At 36.2% G+C, this 21,149-nt stretch overlaps 2 protein-coding genes, 1 non-coding gene and 1 pseudogene across 3 annotated transcripts; all 4 read right to left on the bottom strand.

Annotated features, from left to right (window-relative positions):
* Positions 1-1,444: 1,444 nt before the first annotated feature.
* On the bottom strand, positions 1,445-2,370 carry LOC125201597 (LOB domain-containing protein 12-like). The gene is made up of 2 exons (XM_048099770.1): positions 2,120-2,370; positions 1,445-2,035 (listed from the first exon to the last, which is right to left on the bottom strand). Exons 1-2 carry the CDS (start codon positions 2,276-2,278, stop codon positions 1,676-1,678), a joined length of 519 nt encoding a protein of 172 aa, XP_047955727.1. The 5' UTR covers positions 2,279-2,370; the 3' UTR covers positions 1,445-1,675.
* Positions 2,371-7,669: 5,299 nt separating this feature from the next.
* Positions 7,670-11,121, bottom strand: LOC125192467 (protein DOUBLE-STRAND BREAK FORMATION). The gene is made up of 6 exons (XM_048090085.1): positions 11,048-11,121; positions 10,762-10,969; positions 10,183-10,326; positions 9,385-9,517; positions 8,470-8,633; positions 7,670-7,926 (listed from the first exon to the last, which is right to left on the bottom strand). The coding sequence occupies exons 1-6, from the start codon at positions 11,110-11,112 to the stop codon at positions 7,912-7,914; spliced, it is 729 nt and encodes a 242-aa protein (XP_047946042.1). The 5' UTR covers positions 11,113-11,121; the 3' UTR covers positions 7,670-7,911.
* Positions 11,122-12,252: 1,131 nt separating this feature from the next.
* On the bottom strand, positions 12,253-12,375 carry LOC125202928. The gene has a single exon (XR_007173258.1). It is a non-coding gene; the product is annotated as a U5 spliceosomal RNA (small nuclear RNA).
* Positions 12,376-12,467: 92 nt separating this feature from the next.
* On the bottom strand, positions 12,468-17,428 carry LOC125207022 (annotated as a pseudogene).
* Between the last annotated feature and the right edge of the window lie 3,721 nt (positions 17,429-21,149).

Here is a 21,149-nt window from a genome sequence, read left to right as displayed (position 1 = left end):
AGAAATGTAAAGAAAAGTTGGTTGAAAAAGTTAGTGGAATGTGGGACCCACCTTTTTATATTGGTTTTATAATAAAATGTGTGTGAAGTGAGTTAGTGGAATGTGGGACCTACCTACCATTTATGGTAAAAATGAAGTGTGACTCTTAATTGGGGACGGACCGAAATGGAAAAATGTGACTCTTAATGGGGGACGGAGGGAGTAATATTTATATCTGTATTTGATTCAACTAATTAATTAGATTAAAGAGGGAACATCTCTTTTGGTCCACGAACTTTGCCAAAGTATCATTTTAGGTCCGTGAACATTGAAAATATTATTTGAGCTCCATCAACTATGAGTTAATATCATTTTAAGTACTTTTTTACTATTTCCAAGTTTTTCTAGACAAAAATAACCTCAATATCTTTAAGGGTATATATTTTTAATAAACTTATTATATACTCATATTTTTTATAAATATCTTTACTATATATTTTTGATGAATTTTCTAAATATAATTTGACTTTCAATATTATCACTTAATTTTGTGACATGCAAGAAAATATCTTTATTCAATTTTTTATTATTAAAAAAAAAATCTTTATTCAACCTTCACTATTATAACTTAATTTTGTGATATGCAAGAAAATATCCTTATTCAATTTTATATTATTAAAGAAAGTTCTTTATTCAATTTTAAAATTCTCTAATATAAAAAATTGAAGAAGCAATTTTACTTGCATGTCACAAAATTAAGTGATAATATTGAAGGTCAAATTATATTTAGAAAATTCGTCAAAAATATATTGTAAAGATATTTATAAAAAAATATGAGTATATGATAAGTTTATTATGAATATATACCCTTTAAGGTATTGAGGGTATTTTCGTCCTGAAAAATTTGGAAATAGTAAAAAAATACTTCAAATTATATTAACTTATAGTTGATGGACCTCAAATGATATTTTCAAAGTTCACGGACCTAAAATGATACTTTGGCAAAGTTCGTGGACCAAAAAAGATGTTCCCTCTAGATTAAATTTACCTAGGTTTCTTTAACTATATCCAGCAACATTTGATTGTGCGCGTATGACGTTAGTGAAGAAGATGGATTTCATATATGGCTCTCTCTCTCTCTCTCTCACACACACACACACACACTAGCTCAACATTTACTTCATTCATACTTCAGGTCTAGCTCAAATTTTGCACAATTAAGGTTATGTGTTTTCTAAGCAATGCCAACAAATCTCAATGCTGCTTTTCGAAACTCTAATTTTACAAGCCCATGTGGGGCTTGCATTTTTATAGGAAGACCACTTATTTTAATTAGCATAAACTAGCTCATTCAAGAACACAAGACATAGTAATACATATATATTCTCTACAAGAAATTAAGGGGAGGGGAAAAAGTCAAAAGTAGTAGTTGAGAATGAGAACTAGGGGAAGACAAATTTGAACATAATTAAGATAGTTAGATTGATTAAAAATTGTTCAAGATTAATACACACAATGGCTAGCTAGGTCCCTCTATTTTGTTCGAGCCTTGTATAAGACAGTCTCACGAGTACTTATCATAACACAACATACTGATGAAACGAAACACAAGAACACCACAGATGGTCGCGCGCAAGCTACATTTCCAAAATTAACCCTGGCTAGCTAGCTAATTAACTAACTCCCTACTCATGAATCAAGTCCAAAGGGACTCTCTCTTGAGAGGATCTTGCATCACATTATTAGTAGAACTAGTGGAAGCAAAGCTAAGATAGTGTTGGAGGCTACTATAATTAACAAGAGAGGACTTGTCATCTTCACCGCTATGATGATCATTGTTATGAGTCATCAACGGAGGCGGCTGCTGCTGCTCTTGCTGCATCTGAATGCAAAGTATCTCTGCTTGAGCCACTGCTAGCTGCATCTGCAGCTGAGAAACTTGATTCTGCAGAAATGAAATCGCCCCAACGCAGCCATACACAGGGTCCCTCATCCTAGCATTAGCCTCATACACTAAGCTACTCACTGCATCTCCTCTTTGATGAAATGGGAGCTCCTAAGAATACCCAAAATTATTTTTTTAACAAAACCCTAAAAACAAGTGTTTTAGCAAAAAAAAGAGTCAAGAAAATGATCAAACCTGCAGCATCTTGCTCACATTGCTAGCTCCAAACACCTTGTGAACGATGGCGAACTTGTGAGGATCGTCGGGAGGGAAATAAGGGGAGAAAATGCAGTCTTTTGCGCAGCGTCTCCGGAGAAGTTTGCAGGAGGCGCAGGGCGAAGTTCCTCCTCCCATTTTTGGGTTGTGGTGTTTTAATTTTCTTTTGTAGGGAGATTTTGATTTTTTTTTTTTTTTGCCTTAGGTTTTGTTGTGGAGGAAACAATTGTAGTAAGGTTGTGAGAATGGAGAAAGGGTATTTATAATGGTAGGCGTTATAGTCCACCATGGAAATCGTTCCATGATTAAATTATAACTACGTGTGTGTTTATCTTTTTCAAATCTATGTGATGTGAATTTCTTTTCAATATTAAAAAAATGGTTGAGTACATGTTAGGGAAGATTGAAGGCCACAGTTCTTAATTTGCATGTATGTATGGTGGCAATAATTAAAAAAATTAATGAAATAGTAACTCGCTACTTGTTTTATTTTAAAGTTTGTTTCTTTATTGACTAAGGAAGAAAACATGGGAGTTAAAATGACATTTGCTTAAAATCAAGGTTAATAAGATTATATGATGAGTGCATTGAACCAATTAAATACATATGCCAATAAAGTCTTCTATTAAATATCAATGTTGTATATCGATAACCTATCTAATCACATGAGCTTTCATGAAACGAGCTTGTGATTAGTGAACATGGTTGTATAGTAGAATTATATTAGTTTGAGCACTAGCTCGAAAGCCTAAGAGGTTTTATTTTTTTAATTTCTTTTTGGTTTTATTGTATGTGTACAGAACACGCCTTTAGTGGAATTCGACTAATCCTGCGAGACCGAATTTGCGGATTAAACTGAGTTTTTTAACTCATTACCTCAAGATCACCATAACTCCACACTGCCAACTGCGCTAAGACCCGTTGGTTAAGTGGTTTTAATTTAATTGGCCATAAGTTTGAAATCCTCAAATAGTTACCGTCAATGATGGGCATTTTAGTCATTTTAAAGACGTGACATCGGCAAGATCATGAGAGGTTGACCACCGCCATGAGAAAAATTAGCCATCCATGCAAAATTGGTTTCTTTTTTCCACATTGCCCTTATTTGACTTTTTTTTTTGCATTTTCCTTTTTCCTCTTTTGCATTTCTGTTTATAGGAGTATAATAATGTATAAGCACATGCATACACACAATTAATTAGTCAATAGCTTGATTGTGTGAAGAAAGAAAAACAAAATGAATTGGAATTGGGAATACTAATTGTTTAAAGAATAGGGAAAGACAAAAGCAATAAATTGGTGGGAAGAACTAGGGTTAGGGTTTAGCACATTATGTGTAGCATGAAACGAGGGAAGACCGGACCGAGGGAAAGATGAGTTCGACGTGAATGTTTGTTGGGAGGGCATTCAATTCACATCAAACACATACTACTATATAATCGTCCATTTTTTTTTTCATTATAATTAACGATATTTATATACAAACTTGCATGAAACTATTTTACCCTATGTCGATTCAATATTCTAATTCAATGTGAATCGAGAACCACATCCACTATAAATCCAACATCATATTATAGTTATAAATATATCACTAAAATATGGTTTTGGATTTGGATTTGAATTTTGAATCATGGTAGGGCGGTCTTACTTTATTCTCTCTTATTTTATTCACCATCCACTTAACACACTATTTTTAAACTCCGTGCCAAAAAGAAACTTCTCAATTAACAAGGAAACAGAGGGAGTTCATAAATAATTGTGTGATACTCCCTCCGTCCCAGATAATTCGTCCCAGTTTTCCATTTCAGTTCGTCCCACATAATTTGTCCCACTTCACTTTTACCATTTTTGGTAGTGGACCTCATATTCCACTAACTCATTCCTACTCACATTTTATTATAATAATAATATATAAAAGTAGGACCCACATTCCACTAACTTTTTCAACCCACTTTTCATTACAATTCTTAAAACTCGTGCCCGGTCAAAATGACCTGAATTATCCGGGACGGAGGGAGTATATTTTAGTTAGAACTTAGAACTTACACACAAGTAGCATATGTAACTTATATACACTCAACTTGATAGTAGGAGGAAAAACATCTTACTGACTAAACTATGAAAGCATTCTATCAACTGAATTGTATTTCATTTTCTGAGCGTGTCTTTTGTTAGTAGTACTAGAAACAAATATTTTTTCTAATGATAAAAGGAGTTGGCATTTGAGCGTTTCTCAAAATAAAGGAGAAAGATCTATGGCAGTGATCATTTAACAAATATCCAGATTTAGATAATAAATTACGTCTACGATCGAGATGTTAGGTTTAGTTTTTATATTGGAGTTATATGATAAAACATGATCTAAAATGTGTTTTATTATCATGTTTTGTTTATTTATCTTCGCTACCAAACATGCACTTTAGCATGATATATACAATGTCGGAGTACATCTTTCACACCGTGTTTAGTTAGGTTGCTTGATTTTCAGATGGATCTCGCGTTAAAGATGTCACAAAGCACCCTTATATAACAGATGTATTTTAAATCAAACATTGAACTACATTGTTTAATGTTATTAGATTTACAACCAAACACAAAAGAGTTTGAAAATAAACTTTTCATAAATGTATGAAAAACCCACTAACACTACTAACACCAACTTTTCATAAATATGTGCTGTCGAATTGTCAAATTCAAATCTTAAATCTTATGATATAAGTATTGTGTACACATGAATTTATTCGTGCAATAAACGACTGTAAATTGAAAGGCATAATCAATGAAATTAGTGAAGAAGCACGATGAAGAACACATTCACTGCACACTCACATATATAATCAAATCAAATAACAATAAATGAGGAAGTTAATAGATCCGACATGAGACTGAAATCTAAGAGTACAAACTTTCAAACAAAGAGACCATTATATATTAATGTAGAAAACTTATATTCAAGTGAACATGATCACATGGATTAAGCTACAATGACTGAAATCTAACAATAATGACTCTTGTTTTTCATATTTTTTTTTGTTGTTTTTCCATTTTCTTTGTTCCTTACTATGATAAATCAAATCTACCGTTGTGCCACAAACTTGATCACTCGAAATATTTGAACACCCCACTTGAAATCATTTATGTCCATTTCAAAATAAAAATTCATCTTAATCGGATTGAGAAATCTAAAAGGCTAGCTACAACAACTCCTAATCAACTATATGATCTTATAACAAATCTTTGAATTGATTCGAGCACTAGTACAACATTAATTTAATCTACATATTTTGTGATGGTACATGAAATGATAATAATTAAATAATGATGATCAATAAGTAATAAATTGTTGGTGATGGCTCATTAATTGAAATTGTCATCATCTTGTGCTAGTGTATGATCACGAGGGGGGTTTTTGTGAAAACTCTACTTCTAATAAATTAAGAGGGATTCCCTCAGCCTCGTATTTAATGCACATCACATGATTCCAAGCTTCTAATCTGCCATTCCGAGGAAAACAGCTCTCCTTCCCCACCTCTCTTATTCACAATTTTATATTTAATCTCTACATTAATTATATTTTCAATTATACTTTATTCATTCTCTATGACACCCTCTATTGCTAGTTGAAAGAAATGTAAGTATATGTAGCCTAGTACTAGGGTTTGATAAGAATGCTAGTAATATTAATACAACTAAATATTACCCTAGTTTTATTCAAATTGTTTCCTCTTTAAGGACGTTTAGTTATTGTGAGGATTCGATTATGCACACCCGAAATCCATATTAAATCATTAATTAGTTTTTGCGATGATTTGGAATATGATATTATCCACTTTGAGTGCTCGGATCACTCTCCAAAAAGTCTCATACTAAAGAAATAGGGGTTGCACTTATATATTACTTGCACATTATCTAATTCTCCACATTAGTATGATATTGTCTGTTTTGGGCAAAAGCCTCACTATTTTGCTTAAGGAACAACCCCAAAAGACCTCATACTAATGGAGTGGGGGTTACATTTATATATTGTTTGCAAATTTTCTAATTCTCAAGTGTGAGATGGTTTGAACTCCAACATTTATATAACTAATAAGGTAGATAGATTGATATTTTTATCTATCATTACTTAGATTTTTCCAATCACACTCTTTTAATGGAATGTAATTCAAGGAAAATTAGCTAGTAAAATAGCGTTGTGATAATATTCCCAAAATTGTGAACCATTCAAATAAAGATTTAGCCTATAGTATTTTTTATCCATCTTATCACGTAACCATCTTGGTAGAGTAATAGTTCATTAGTAATTCATAGTCAATATCTTGTACCAACTATATATAGGAACACAATTAAAATTGAAAGCATATAGGACTTTTTAAAGCATGTGAGACAATAAATTTTAACAAAATAAAAAAATACTCCACGCCACAGGATAGATAACTGAATATAGACATCATCTTAGCTCTCACATAATTATTTTGTAATGCAATCAGTATAGCTCCAAAATGAGATGGAGAAGTATCGTCATGAAAAAAAACAATCCATGATTAATTTAGAGTAATTAGAGGGTGATCAGGGGGGCAAAGACTAGTCAAGATTAGACTAATTAGTAGTAGAAGCCAGTTTTGTTGAAATATTTTCACACAGACACACACAGTAGTAAGCTCTTGAAACGCGCATTTTGAAAAGGAACTCAAGTTTCAAGCAAGCGCGACGGTGTGTGGTGAGACAGGATGAGAACCTTGTAATGTTTGTTTAATTAATTAATGCGTGTGGAAGCGTGTTTCCTTTGTTTCGTTTCGATTAAACTAAGTCAAAAACACAGACATCTTCACCCTCTTGGACCAAATAAATAAAACGTGGTGACCTTCGATGCGACACCCATTTAATGCGCGCTTTCTGATATGGAAGATTCCATTTTCAAACCCACCCCAAACGGTGCAATCCTATTTTCATTTCATTTCTAATAAAATGTTTTTCTTCTCGATTTTGTCTAGCCACGTGTTATTTTAGATGCTTCGAGGACCAATCTATTGGCTCGTAATTTCATATTACTGTACACTATCTAGGGATGACAGTGGCTTAATATAGATGATCATCAAAACGTTACATGAGTTAGCATTTAGAATTATCACATTACTGGTATTACCGTGTCAAAAAACAAAAAAATACCGTGTTCAGCTAGTAGTTATTAAATATTTAGGTATTTTCTAGATTTTGTAGGATATTATAATTCTCTTTTCATATAACATTGTGTTTCTGTGTGTAATGACACATTATTATGTTTGCATTTGATAAAGTATCCATGATGATGTTCGTGTTGATTATAATCTAGTTTATATAAATATTGCACTATGAATCCGATTCGAAGTGTTTATATCTCCAATTTTATCCATCTCTAAAGCACCATACACCTCCCCTCATAATCGCAGGAAACATGTTTGGTCATGTGCGTGTGTTGGCCTAGTGTATAATGTTCGAAACAAAAAGTCTTGAATCCGAGTCCATTGTGATGCGTTCTTTTAAAATTTCTATTTATATAACCATAAAATAATTGTGTTTGATCTAATTCATGTGTTAGGTGTGTGCCTAAAGGATAATAGGATTCTAACCTTGCTTATCATTCTTGATTCCATGCTACCGTAGGCACAATCCCAAGTGGAAGAAGGGAAATTAACTAGTTGTGCAGGATAACATAGGCACGTGACCGAATGGACTTCATTTCATCACAAGCCAATAATGCTTAGCTGCATTGTCATATCACTAACTCGGAATTAATTGCAGATTCCCTGTGACATTAAGTAACAGAATATAAAAGAGAAAAAACAAGAAGTTAGTGCATTAAGACAGACAGACACAGACTGGTGTGCTAGTTTCAAATTGTAGGATAAAATATCCAGCCTGCCTATTCTGCAAACTAGTTGAAAGTGGCTTGCAAGTGTAGGATAGTAATCAATTGAAATATAGCTAATTTAACCAACAATTTTTCCTAGAGAATCTAGACGATTCTTATCAACGCCGTCCAGATTTATTAAATATGAGCTGTGATATGATCTGGTATTTTAAAAAGATTTTCATTATTCTCTACATTTCATCCCAAAAACTGTTTACTATGATAACTACTACTTAAATCGCACGTTGCTATGGTGCTTAGTGCTAACTAACGACAGCTTAGGTGAGAGCAAGGGATTCATTTAAATTTCAGTTGAAGCACTGGGATCAAAAAAGGAGGAATTTTTGGTTAGAAATAATGTGAGTTGCCTTTACTCTAAATCAAGAAATAAATAACCAAATTGAGTAGTTGAAGGGGTACCACCTAAGGTTCAACTTACCTTCATTTGAAGACGTTGATATTCATGCAATTTCCGCAAATTATGCATTTTGATCCCACTTCTAAACAGAGAACTTCCTTTTTGTGATTCGGTAGGGATGGTTAACTGTTGTGCACTCTCCTTAACTTTTTTCCACTTTGAGTATGCTTTAGCCTGTGCCTGGACTACTCAGTTACAAACATCAACGTGCAGAGAAGGTAAGATAGAGTCAGGTAGCTAAACCAGATAAATAGTCGTTAATAATATTTTCACAGATGAGAAGACAACAAAATCTACAGAGGAAATTGCATTGAGGTAGAACAGAGGAAATTGCATTGAGGTAGAAAAGTATAAAGATCTGAAACATTATATGCAAACGTGCATTTCAGTCTAGTTTCACCCCATCCAAATTGAAACAATAAGCTGAATGTTTCAGGTAAGCTCCAGTGATGTGAATCTCAAGAATGTATTTTCCAAATTTTTAGAAAATCTACCATCTGTATGAGAACTCAACTCCAAGATTTCACGATTTTCATTTTCTATATGTTCGGTATCCTTATTCTGCTAAAGAAATAAATAAGGGCTGTGGTGTACTATGGATCATACAATTCATGAATTTCCCTCAATCCCAGGCCAGAGTTTCTACCAAAATACATAAATTCCAATTTTCTGCCTCTTAACTTTCTAATGCTTTCTTGACCAGAACCATGCTTTCACCTCTCATAACAGATAAATGCATGCTATCTTGCAATATTACAATACTATCGCACAACTTTAAGGCTAACATAGATATTAGCATCAAGATCAGACCTTATAACTGGTCTGCATAACTGAATTGTAGTTCATGTTACCCCTAGTAATTTTACCAAGATTGAGCATCAAATCTCTAACAAATGAGCTTGAAATTTTCAGGAACCATGTGCCCAAAATGCGTACCAGATTGTGAAGAAATCTTTAGCAAAGCACCATCCTTCAATCTATCGATTTTCTCCATCGCATTCACATCATGGAAGAGATCATCTGATTCCAGATGAATAGCGCCTGAGGACATATGTGCCTTTTCGCATGCCTTCAATAAGAAATTTACAATGAAAATTCTGTTAATCATCTTTTATCTTGGTTATATCAACGCTGTTCCACACAATCAATACAACATCACATGAGAAAAGGGTACAGGATCACTGTAAAAACATAAGTATTCAACAAGATGCAATCAGCTACCCTCAAACTGTAAACATCGTTATCAAATGGAGTACTTAATTGGTATCACTTACATATAAAGAGATTAGACTGTATTACAATATTAGAACAGAAATGTAACCGTGTTGCGAATTATAACTAATATACTCGTGTTAGAAGTTGCTTGGCACCAAATCAGATTAACTACATAATCTTAAGACAAATATCCAGTTATATGCTTAAAAGATCTGTCATGTTATCAACTCCACAGAAACATAAAATTGTTAAGTACTTCAGCTCTTGTTTCAGAGTCTCTGACTGATATATAGAAATGGGTTCATCATATATAATTATTAAGCAGAACTGCAAAACACCAGCACATTTGTATATACGAACAATTATCTCAATAGTGGATCTGGTTCACTGTCAGTTGTAGAAATTTCTAATGCAAGAATGACTGACATTTTGTTTCATCCATATTTGGAGATCTGAAAACAACCAACATGATACAAGTGGAATGTCCACATCAATCATCACCAGAATTTCAAAGTTTACCTGATTTGCAATGGAATGGAATCCATTTTCAACTGAATGCTCAGTGAAGGTGAGCCATTCTTTAGAAGTGACTTGAAGCTCAGGGTGAATAGTAGTCATCTCGTCTCGCAGAACCAATGCTTCATATCTCAAGGCCAAGCAACTCTGCCAAATATCCGATCACTCAATCCCAAAGGTGAAGAATATGATACTGGTCAATACTCCTAACTGGTATTTTTGCGATTGTAAATTTGTGAGGATCGTTTTATCAGAACAATGCATTATCGACAACAACTTTTGGTAAATCAAGACGATGATTATAAGATGACAATTAAACACAATAGTCTCTTGGATGTAAAAGAATAATAGAGCTTGTCACTAACAGCGATCTGTAAATTCACGGTTACAGAAGCATTACCAGGTACTCCTACAGTCCTTAAGAAGAGAATTGGAGTTAATAAGAAAACAGAGAGTAAATATTACTAGTAGTGTACAAGTTTAAGCAATCCAGTGTAAATTTACACGTATTTTAATTCATCACACACGATCCAATAACGGAAGAATTAAACAATAGAAACAGTGATTTGAGCGAGCTATTACCTCGACGTCGCCAATCATAGCAAAAACACGAATCAGAAACTCAGCACATGTAAGCTTAGTCTCGACTGATTCTTCCGCGATTTCACCGAAGATAAGAAGAGATTCGTCTCTCATGAACCGTTTCAAAACCGATTTGAAATCAATCGACGACTGCACATCTTTTGAAACTAAAATCGACTCGAGAACTCGAATTGTTACATCATCAACCCTGAGAAAATGATCCGATTTCAAACGTGGATGACGAACTAGAGCTACATATGTGCAACAAATATACGAGTATTCTAACCATCGATTTTGAATCCGAGAGCGAAAGAGGGAAATTTCCTGATATATTGTAGCTGAGTGTGGCATTTTTCGAGACGAGATATTGACGGTTGGAGATTTGAATGGCCTCTACTTATATATGTTGAGGTTTGAACACGCGAACTTGCATTTTGATTGGTACATATTTCAAATTTATTTGATTCGATTATTGCTTAAGGTTGCGCATGATAATTAAAAAAAATTCCATAGTCAAGGAATACCTAGGTGACAATATGTGACACCCATAAACTTTTGACAAATGGAAATATATATAACTCTAATTCCAACTAGATATATAGATTATGGAAACACTCTAATTTTCATTTGTCAAAATTTTTTGAATGTGACATACCAAACAGAATCGTCACCTTGATATTCCTTGACTAGAGAATTAATTCTCATATGATAGGCCTGTTATATGGATACATTGTTGAAAAGATTTGAGAAAAATTTGTACTTAAGGAATACCAAGGTGACAAAACACCAATAAGTTCTTTTTTTTGTCCAAGGGAGTTAAAACCCAAGGGTCTTGGACAACGTGGTACATCGGGGGACTACCGAGCAGGGGCAGAGCCAGGATTTTATTGGACAGGAAAAATTTATGTATTTGAAAATGGGCATTTAGTGTGGTTGAAGTATATAAGGAAATGAGTGGATGAGGAGGGGCATTTGCCCCATGTCCCCATAAGCTGGCTACGCCCTTGCTACCGGGGAACATTGGCATTTCGTCGAGAATAGTCGGATTTGGGTAACCACCGGGATTCATCTTGGAATTACTGGTGTGAGAGAGAAATTAGATGGGTAGAGAGATTGGAGTAAAAGAAAGTGTGAGAAACGAAGGTGAAATGAGGTGTACATATAGAGTGAAAATGAAAAAAAATAAAATAAAGAATTCATTGGGCAGGCTATCGCTCGAGCGTTTGCAATGGCGGACAATTGGTCGGCCAACCTTCGAGCGCGATCATAGCGAAGGGCGGGTGTCTAGGGTGAGGAGCTGCAACAATGGACGATATCACTATTTGAGTGGCCTAAACAACCAAAATACTACTCTCCCATTCCACTTTAGGAGTTCAAGTCATTTTTCTGAATGATAGTTAAAGTGAATAAATGGTAAAATAATAGAGAGAATAATGTTGAGAAAAAGTGTATGTCACTTGAATAGCACAATTGGGTCTTTTTTTCGGGGAGGGGGTGTCAACTAGACAACCCTCCAAAAAGAAGTGTATGTCACTTGAATAGCCACGGGCACACGGTGTTCTATAGTAAAAGGTGAAAGAATAATTCACTAGTGCTCAACGCGTGGCGGTAATACACAATTGGGTATTACAACAGCGTGAATGAGTTATTTTGTTACATTTAGTAGAGTGTGTTACTCACCAATCTAAACGATTAATGCAAAGATATTTAACTTCAATCTTGCACATCAATAATAATAATCCATACCAAATTTCGAACGAGTCCTGAGACAACCAACGCTGTCTCTTAAAACTCAAAATGGTATCAAAATACATCAACTTCTCACCATTTCTAAAATGTTACACTAACGATGCAACCTGACTAGTAGAAAGTAGCATAATATAGATACAATTGAAAATTTGGTTACACGCACCAAAATAATGAAAGTACAACCATGAATCCTCAAAACATTAGCCAAGATCTACGACCATAACTCAGCAAGCAACCACAGCAAGACAGTTACCGTTGGCGTTATAAATTGACAGACACGCGCAGATTGTTGTAGGGAGATCGAAAGTGATGTCTCGAGTCCGACAATAAACCTGCATGCACCAATGGATGGCTTGACGGTAGTGATCAATCCCAAGCCTGAGAAACCACAGCTATCTGCATTTTGACCATGCTGCTGATAGTAACTGTTGAATGCATACGAGACATTGCCAGGCCAGCTAAGGTTGAAGCACGAACCACCTGGCGACGCTGCAGTACAGTCCGCAGCACCAGCACACGCCTCGGAGGCAAGTGCTGTCGCGTTTGACAAGTCTTTGTTGTTGTTCACAACACACCATCTGGAAGAGAGGTACTGCACGCCTTGAGCATTCACCAGTTTCTTCGATCCCTGCCCAAGGTCGACTTGATATTTCGCTTGGCCATCGAATGTGAACACACCCCAATGCCTCTCAAAGCTCCCTGTGGCTATGCTTCTCTCATCTTCGTCCAAAAGGCTAGAGATGTATATTTCCATTGGCAAGGCTTGTCGCTTAGAAGATTTGCGTTGCTCAGGAGATGGTTGATCAGGCCTTTAGTGAATTCCTCGGCAAGAGATGAGGTAGCATTTGGAGCACCGTCAGTGGGCCAACCAATTCGTCCAATGACTACATCTGTCTGGGGGAATCCAGCACCGGATAGGGCTGAAATGATGGTATCATAGCTCATGTCGAAGCTGTTTCTGTAGGTCTTGTGGCTATCATTTCGGGGCCGTGCTCTTTCTCTGAAAAGAGAAAAGTCAAGTGAAATGTTCTTGTTATTTTGGTAGCTCTGGAAGGGGGTTAGGGATACGAAAAATGGAGATCTATGTCTGTTCAAAAACGTGAGGAGCTCAATCATGGTTCTATTGACTGATGGCCTAAAACGCGCTTTTGATGGCAGACCAGTTTCTGATACAAAAGCATCGAAACTGCAGGTTCCAACAACTTTTACCTTTTCAGCCAAGTTAGCCTTGAGCAACGCTGTTTGGATGTTGGCAGCTGCTCCAGCGGCAAAGGGGTGGAACTGGTCGGCATAGCTTTGGAGGAAAGGCTCATCTCCAATAGCAACATAACTACAAAAATGTTAGACAACAATCAGCCAAACACTCAAGTTGGGAGGTACATAAGACAATTCATGATAAAAGGATCAAACATCTACAAAAATCAGCCATCAAAAGCAGCAAGCTTTCCCCTCACAATTTACAACTATACAATGATACATGCACCATCATTCTATCAGCCGTCCACTCTTCTTGATCATTTGCCTGCATCAATAAGGGTATGAGCTAAAGTTACACTCAGATGTTATCACATTAGTTTGATTACCTATCACGTTTTAAAAGAACTTTGAGGTTTAACAGAACTCATCGTGAATCAGTATCAAGCAGCTTGATTTTCTATATCTAGTTTACATTTTCATCTATCAAAGTTCAGTATCAAGCAGCTCTCCCCTTCTCTCACTCGAGTTTACAGTTTTCATCTATCAAAGTTCAGTATCAAGCAGCTCTCTCTCTCTATTGAGTTTACAGTTTTCATCCATCAAAATTCAGTATCAAGCCAATGCTTAGGTGCATGGTCATATTACTAACTTGGAATTAATTGCAGATTCCCTGTGACAATGCGTTACAGAATATAAAAGAGAAAAAAAAGAAGGTAGTGCATTAAGACAGACAGAGACAGACGCAGAATGGTGTGCTAGTTTCAAATTGTAGGATAAAATATCCAGCCTGCCTATTCTGCAAACTAGTTGAAAGTGGCTTGTAATTGTAGGATAATAATCAATTGAAATATAGCTAATTTAACCAACTGTTTTTCCTAGAGAATCTAGACGATACTTATCAACGCCGTCCAGATTTATTAAATATGAGCTGTGATATGATCTGGTATTTGAAAAAGATTTTCATTATTCTCTACATTTCATCCCAAAAACTGTTTACTAAGATAACTACTTAAATCGCACGTTGCTGTGGTGTTAACTAACACAGCTTAGCTGAGGAAGTTGAGCAGTGGATGATTAAAAGGGGAATTATTGGTCAAAGAAATAATGTGAGCTGCCTTTACTCTTAATTATGAAATAAATAACCAGATTAGAAGTGGAAGGAGTACCACTTAATGGTTCAACTTCAACTTACCTTCATCGGGATAACCTTCGAAGATATTGATATTCATGCAATTTCTGCAAATTATGCGTTTTGATCCCACTTCTAAACCGAGAGCTTTCTTTCTGTGATTCGGTAGAGACGGTTAACTGCTGTGTACTCTCCTTAACTTTTTTCCACTTCGAGTATGCTTTAGCCTGTGCCTGGACTGGACTACTTGTTACAAACATCAACATGCAGAGAAGGTAAGATAGAGTCAAATATCTAAACCAGCTAAATAGTCGTTAATAATATTTTTACAGAAGAGAAGACAACAAAATCTACAGAGTAATTGCATTGAGGTAGAAAAGTATAGAGTTCTGAAACATTATATGCAAATGTGCATTTCAGTCTAGTTTCGCCTCATCCAAATTGAAACAATAAGCTGAATGTTTCAGGTAAGCTCCAGTGGTGATGTGAATCTCAAGAATGTATTTTCCAAACTTTTAGAAACTCTACCATCTGTATGAGAACTCAACTCCAAGATTTCACAATTTTCATTCTCTATATGTTCGCTATCCTTATTCTGCTAAAGAAATAAATAAGGGCTGTGGTGCACTATGGATCATACAATTCATGAATATCCCTCAATCCCAGGCTAGAGTTTCTACCAAAATACATTCTGCCTCTTACTACTTTTTAATGCTTTCTTGACCATAACCATGCTTTCACCTCTTATAACAGATAAATGCATGCTATCTTACAATATTCCAATACCATAACTTTAAGGCTAAACACAGATATTAGCATCAGGATCAAACCTTATAACTGATCTGCATAACTGAACTGTAGTTCAGGTTACCCCTAGTAATTTTACTAAGTTTGAGCATCAAATCCCTAACAAATGATCTTGAAATATTCAGGAACCAGGTGCTCAAAATATGTACCAGATTGTGAAGAAATCTTTAGCAAAGCACCATCCTTCAGTCTATCGATTTTTTCCATCACATTCACATCATGGAAGAGATCATCTGATTCCAGATGAATAGCGCCTGAGGACATATGTGCCTTTTCGCATGCCTTCAATAAGAAATGTACAATGAAAATTCAGTTAATCATCATTTATCCTGGTTATACCAACGCTGATCCACATGATCAATACCATATCACAGGAGAAAAAGGTACAGGATCTCTGTAAATAGTAAATACATATTCAGCTAGAAGAGACAAGATGCATTCAGCAACCCTCAAACTGTAAACATTGTTATTAATAATTGGTGGAGTATCACTTACATATTAAGAGCTTAGACTATATCACTAGAACAGAAACCTACCCTTTTTGCGAATTATAACTAATATACTTGTGTTCGAAATTGCTTATCATCAATTCAGAATCTCAGACTAACACAATAATCTTCAGCCAAATATCCAGCTATATAAAAGATATCTGTCATGTTATCAACTCCACAGAAACATAAAATTGATAAGTACTACAACTCTTGCTTCAGAGTCTTTGACTGATATATATGGGTTCATCATATATAATTGTAAATCAGAATCACACAACACAAGCACATTCGTATATACGAACAATAATCTGAACAGTGGATCTGGTTCACAAATCACAGAGCCATAGAAATTTCTAATGCAAGAATGATTAAGATTTTGTTTTATCCATATTTGGAGATCTGAAAAGTGAAAACAACAAACTTGATACAAGTGGAATGTCCACATCAATCGTCACCAGAACTACAAAGTTTACCTGATTTGCAATGGAATGGAATCCACTTTCAAGTGAATGATCGGTGAAGGCGAGCCATTCTTTAGAAGTGACTTGAAGCTCAGGATGAATAATAGTCATCTCGTCTCGCAGAACCAATGCTTCGTATCTCAAGGCTAAGCAAGTCTGCCAAAAATCGAATCACTCAATCCCAAAGGGGAAGAATATGATACAGGCCAATACTCCAAACTGATATCTTCACGATTGTAAATTTGTGAAGATCGTTTTACCAGAACAATCTATAATCGACAGCAACTTTTTGTAAAACAAGTCGATGATTATAAAATGCAAGTGGACACAATAGTCTCATTGAATGTAAAGAATCATAGAGCTTGCCACTAACAGTAATTTCTAGTTATAGAAGCATTACTTAAGAAGAGAATTGGAGTTAATACGAAAACAGAAAGAGTCAATAATTACACCATGTTTCCGCAATCTAGTGTAAATTTATAGTGCGTAATTTATAATTTCATGCGAAAATTTATCACAAGTGATCAGATTTGTCTTTAACGGAAGAATTAAACCATAGAAACAGTGACTTGAGCTATTACCTCGACGTCGCCAATCATAGCAGAAACACAAATCAGAAACTCAGCACATGTAAGCTTAATCTCGACTGATTTCACCAAATATAAGAAGAGATTCGTCTCTCATGAATCGTTTCAAAACCGATTTGAATTCAATCGACGACTGCACATCTTTTTGAAACTAAAATCGACTCAAGAACTCTAATGGTTACATCACCAACCCTGGGACAAATTGATCAGATTTCAAAACGCCATTCTTAATTCAGATAAAGGGCCTGTTCAGTTTCCCTTTTAGGGCATCTGCAATGGTGCGGATGATGCATGGTCCGCCACTGCAGCATCGCGGACGATGGGTTAACCATCGTCCGCGCCCGATACATCATCCGCGGACGATGCACGGAGGATACTCTATCGTCCGTCGTATCGTCGTCACATCGTAGACGATTTACGTCCGTTTTTTTTTTTAATTTTATTAAATTTTCTAAACTTATATATACCTCTCATTTTCACTTCATTTTTCATTCTCTTCACTCTCAAATTCACACTACATTTTCTACATTTCAAGCAAAATAGATTTTGGAGATTATCCAAATCCGAATAGTCCGATGTTCGGTGGTGCACGATGGCCGGGTACAGAACCCGACGAATACCGGCCATTCGACACCAACGCCGAGTAAGATTCCGACTTCAGCACCGACTCGTACGGGCTGTCCGACATAGAGCCTTCTCCCCACCGCCCTTAAATTTATGATTTTGAGAAAAAGAATTTTATTTCATGAGGTGAGATCTGTTTTTCATTAACAATACTTCAATTACATTTTTTTTATCTCTCATTCTTTATTAGTTGTGCATTAAAACTTGAGTTCTTTCAAAAGTTCATAGTACTCCCTCCGTTCCCTCATAGTTGAGCCGGAACTTTTCGGCACGGAGTTTAAGAAATGAATGTTGAGTGTGTTAAATAAATAGATAAAAAAGTAAGAACGAGAAAAAGGTAGAGAGAATAAAGTAAAAAGTGAATAAAGTAGAGAGAATAAAGTAAGAGAGAGTAAAGTAAGAAAGAGGAAAAAGTTACTATAAATGGAAATGACTCAACTATGAGGGAACTTTCCAAAATGGAAAAATGACTCAACTATGAAGGAACGAAGGGAATACTATATTTCAGGGACGGAGGTAGTATTTAATTTCCCATTTGTTTTAAGAAAAAATCAAAAGGTTATAATTGAAGCCCACTCGCCCCCACCGTAACCAGAGGTCTCCATGTGGGGGCGGTGAGATAGCTTACGCTCCCTCCACATTCCTCATGAGTCCTATAGAAATGGAACGCTTGCAACGCGTCTCCCCCAATCTCGGCTCGTCTAGATTGGATGGGACGGGACGGGACGGGACGCGATTTAAAACTTGCGGTGCGGATGCTATGTTACATTTTGCTAAAGTTAAAAGGTAGCCAACCTTAATTTCTTAAAATTGCAATTTGAGAAATTCACAGTTAATTTTATCTCTTTTCTTCAGAAGCATTGGTGATAATTTTAAAATTTCTTTTCTTTTTATCTCTCTCCAAGATTTTTCCTCTAACCTGTCTAAATATATATTGAATTTCACATGCAAATAGAATTGTCATTGGACATTAATGAGTAAAGTAGTTAATTCAGTACGAAGGATTATTTTCCAAATGTGGTTTTTGGTATGGATACGGATTATAACGTTGAAGAAGCTATCTCAGTATAGAAAAGAATCTATTTTATTTTTGAGAAATGATTTAGAGACACAATCTCAGTGCCAGAGGTTAAAATAGTAATTATGCATTATATTTTATTTTTATTTAATTAAAGTTATAGTGTGTCTATATATTTCATTGCTCTTGTATTTATGATTATCTATATGTAAGAGTATTATTAAGATCTCAATGCTTAATTACACAAGATATATATGAAAACAGTTGGGACTCACTTTTAAGTTGATCACTCTTAAGTCTTAACTCTTTTTAAAAAAAAATTCACTTGTACCGCTTGAAAAAATGAAAAAGAAAAGAAAAGAAGGATAAGGAAAAAGTTATCACTTTCACCATCTTTTTTTGTCAATAATGATAAACTAATAAAACTGATAATTTAAAATTTTAATTTTAAAGTTATAATCGATTTCCAATGCATGCCGTGGTTTTTTAACATTCTTAAATCTAATCCAATATCTTAAACTCAAATCTAAAAGACAAGCTCAATCATTTTAGAATAAATCACAGAATCCTACATAAATCAGACTATAACTCCAAGTCTACAATGCATAATGTGTTTTTTCGCATTCATAATTTCAATTTCTCATAACAATAAACAAAAATATAAACAATTGTAAAAGTTAACAAGTTTTAGCATGTTGAATTAAAAGGAATATAATGTTGGAATCTATGCCCGGTCAATGAACTTTGACCAATTATAATTTCAACGAGACATTTACTTTTGTGAAATTAAATGATATAACGTCGATCTACATTCGGAGTAGATGACCGTGGTATATTCATTTTCTCAAATCCGATTCCCGGTGAGTGAGAAATAAGGGATTAAAGTTGTGCAAAATTGCAAACTTAATGAGCTATGAGAGAAGCTTAGGGAATAATTAAGAGAGTTAATTATCTCACATTGGAAGTTACAACCTTATTAAACTAGTATTTAATAAGAAGGATTATTACATGGAATAATTATAGTGGACTAAGATGGGCTGTAGAGCCCACACGCGCGCGCCGCCGCCGCCCGCCCCGCCGCGAGCCGCGAGCCCCGCGCTCGTGCCCGTGCCCTTGCCCTTGGATCTTGGCAATTGGTCTTTGGGTGGTCTTTGGGCTGTTCTTTGGGCTTGGTGCTTGGGCCTAGTTGTGGGCTTGGCCCAAGGCTAGTGGGTCTAGGGTCTAATTCTTTTTAGACCACCACCGTTTCCACGTCAGCAGCGGGATGACACCTCGTCAGTATGACGCGGTAAGAACGTGGCTGACACGTGACAGTCCACGTCATGATCGAATCTAGAAGCGTCAGATTCAACCTCTCTATGACTGAGCGTGTAACGCCGAACGTTGGCTCGTGACACGTGACAGTCCACTCCTCTCTCCTCTCTCTGCATTGTTCTTCCGTCGAAGCCCTGCCCTCTCCTCCATCCAATTCGCCGGAGCTCTGTTGATAGCGGTGCTGCTTCACCAGAGACGCAGCCGTTTTATCTTTGGGGACGAAACGTCAATCCGAAGAGCACTACCGGGGCGTATCTCGTCTTGCGGAAAGAGGCCTCCTCGACTCGGCTAAATTCCTTTTCAGTTTATTTGTTTCGAATCTTCCTTTGTAATTTCGATTCAGTTAGTTCTTTGTATTCCTTCTTTTGGGTTGTATTACGCCCGGCTTATATCTTGTAAATCCAGAAACCAACAATCGCAAGACGAGATATAACTTGCCTTTGAAGGAATTTGGACATAACTGAACCTAAAACTTTCGAAACTTAACACCTTTGCTTGGAGATGTCGACCGAATCAAACACTGCCGCTTCCACCACTCCGGCCACCACCGCCGCCATCATTTCCTCCACTATGGCATCCACCACGATGATGCCAACTCCCGGGCTCTATCCATCTTCATCAACAACCCCTTGGGTGCATACTAATACCCAGGGGCTCACTGGTGGATCCACCTCGAGTGGGTCGGTTGGTTCCACTTTTAGTGGTTCCTTCGGATCCTTTAATGGATCGAGTGTTGGGGCCTTCGGGTCTCACACGAATGCGGGGACCTTCGAGTCTCACGCGACTGCTGGGGCCTTCGGGTCTCATGCGAGTGTTGGAACCTTCGGGTTCAACACGGGCTTTGGCTCCTTCGGGACCAATGCGACCATGGCGGGCTCTACGCCCAACATGAATGGTGGGGGCTCTATGCCCAACCATGTTGTTGGCTCCTTCGGGGGCAACGGAATTGGTTCCTTCCAAGGACCAAGTGCGGCACCTTTGGCACCGAGAATGATGCCACCCGCCGAAAAA

Source organism: Salvia hispanica, chromosome 1 (genome assembly GCF_023119035.1).
Source record: "Salvia hispanica cultivar TCC Black 2014 chromosome 1, UniMelb_Shisp_WGS_1.0, whole genome shotgun sequence".
NCBI classification, from domain to species: Eukaryota; Viridiplantae; Streptophyta; class Magnoliopsida; order Lamiales; family Lamiaceae; genus Salvia; species Salvia hispanica.
The sequence above is the reverse complement of the archived record's forward strand: the minus strand, read 5'-3'. Positions and strand labels throughout refer to the sequence as shown.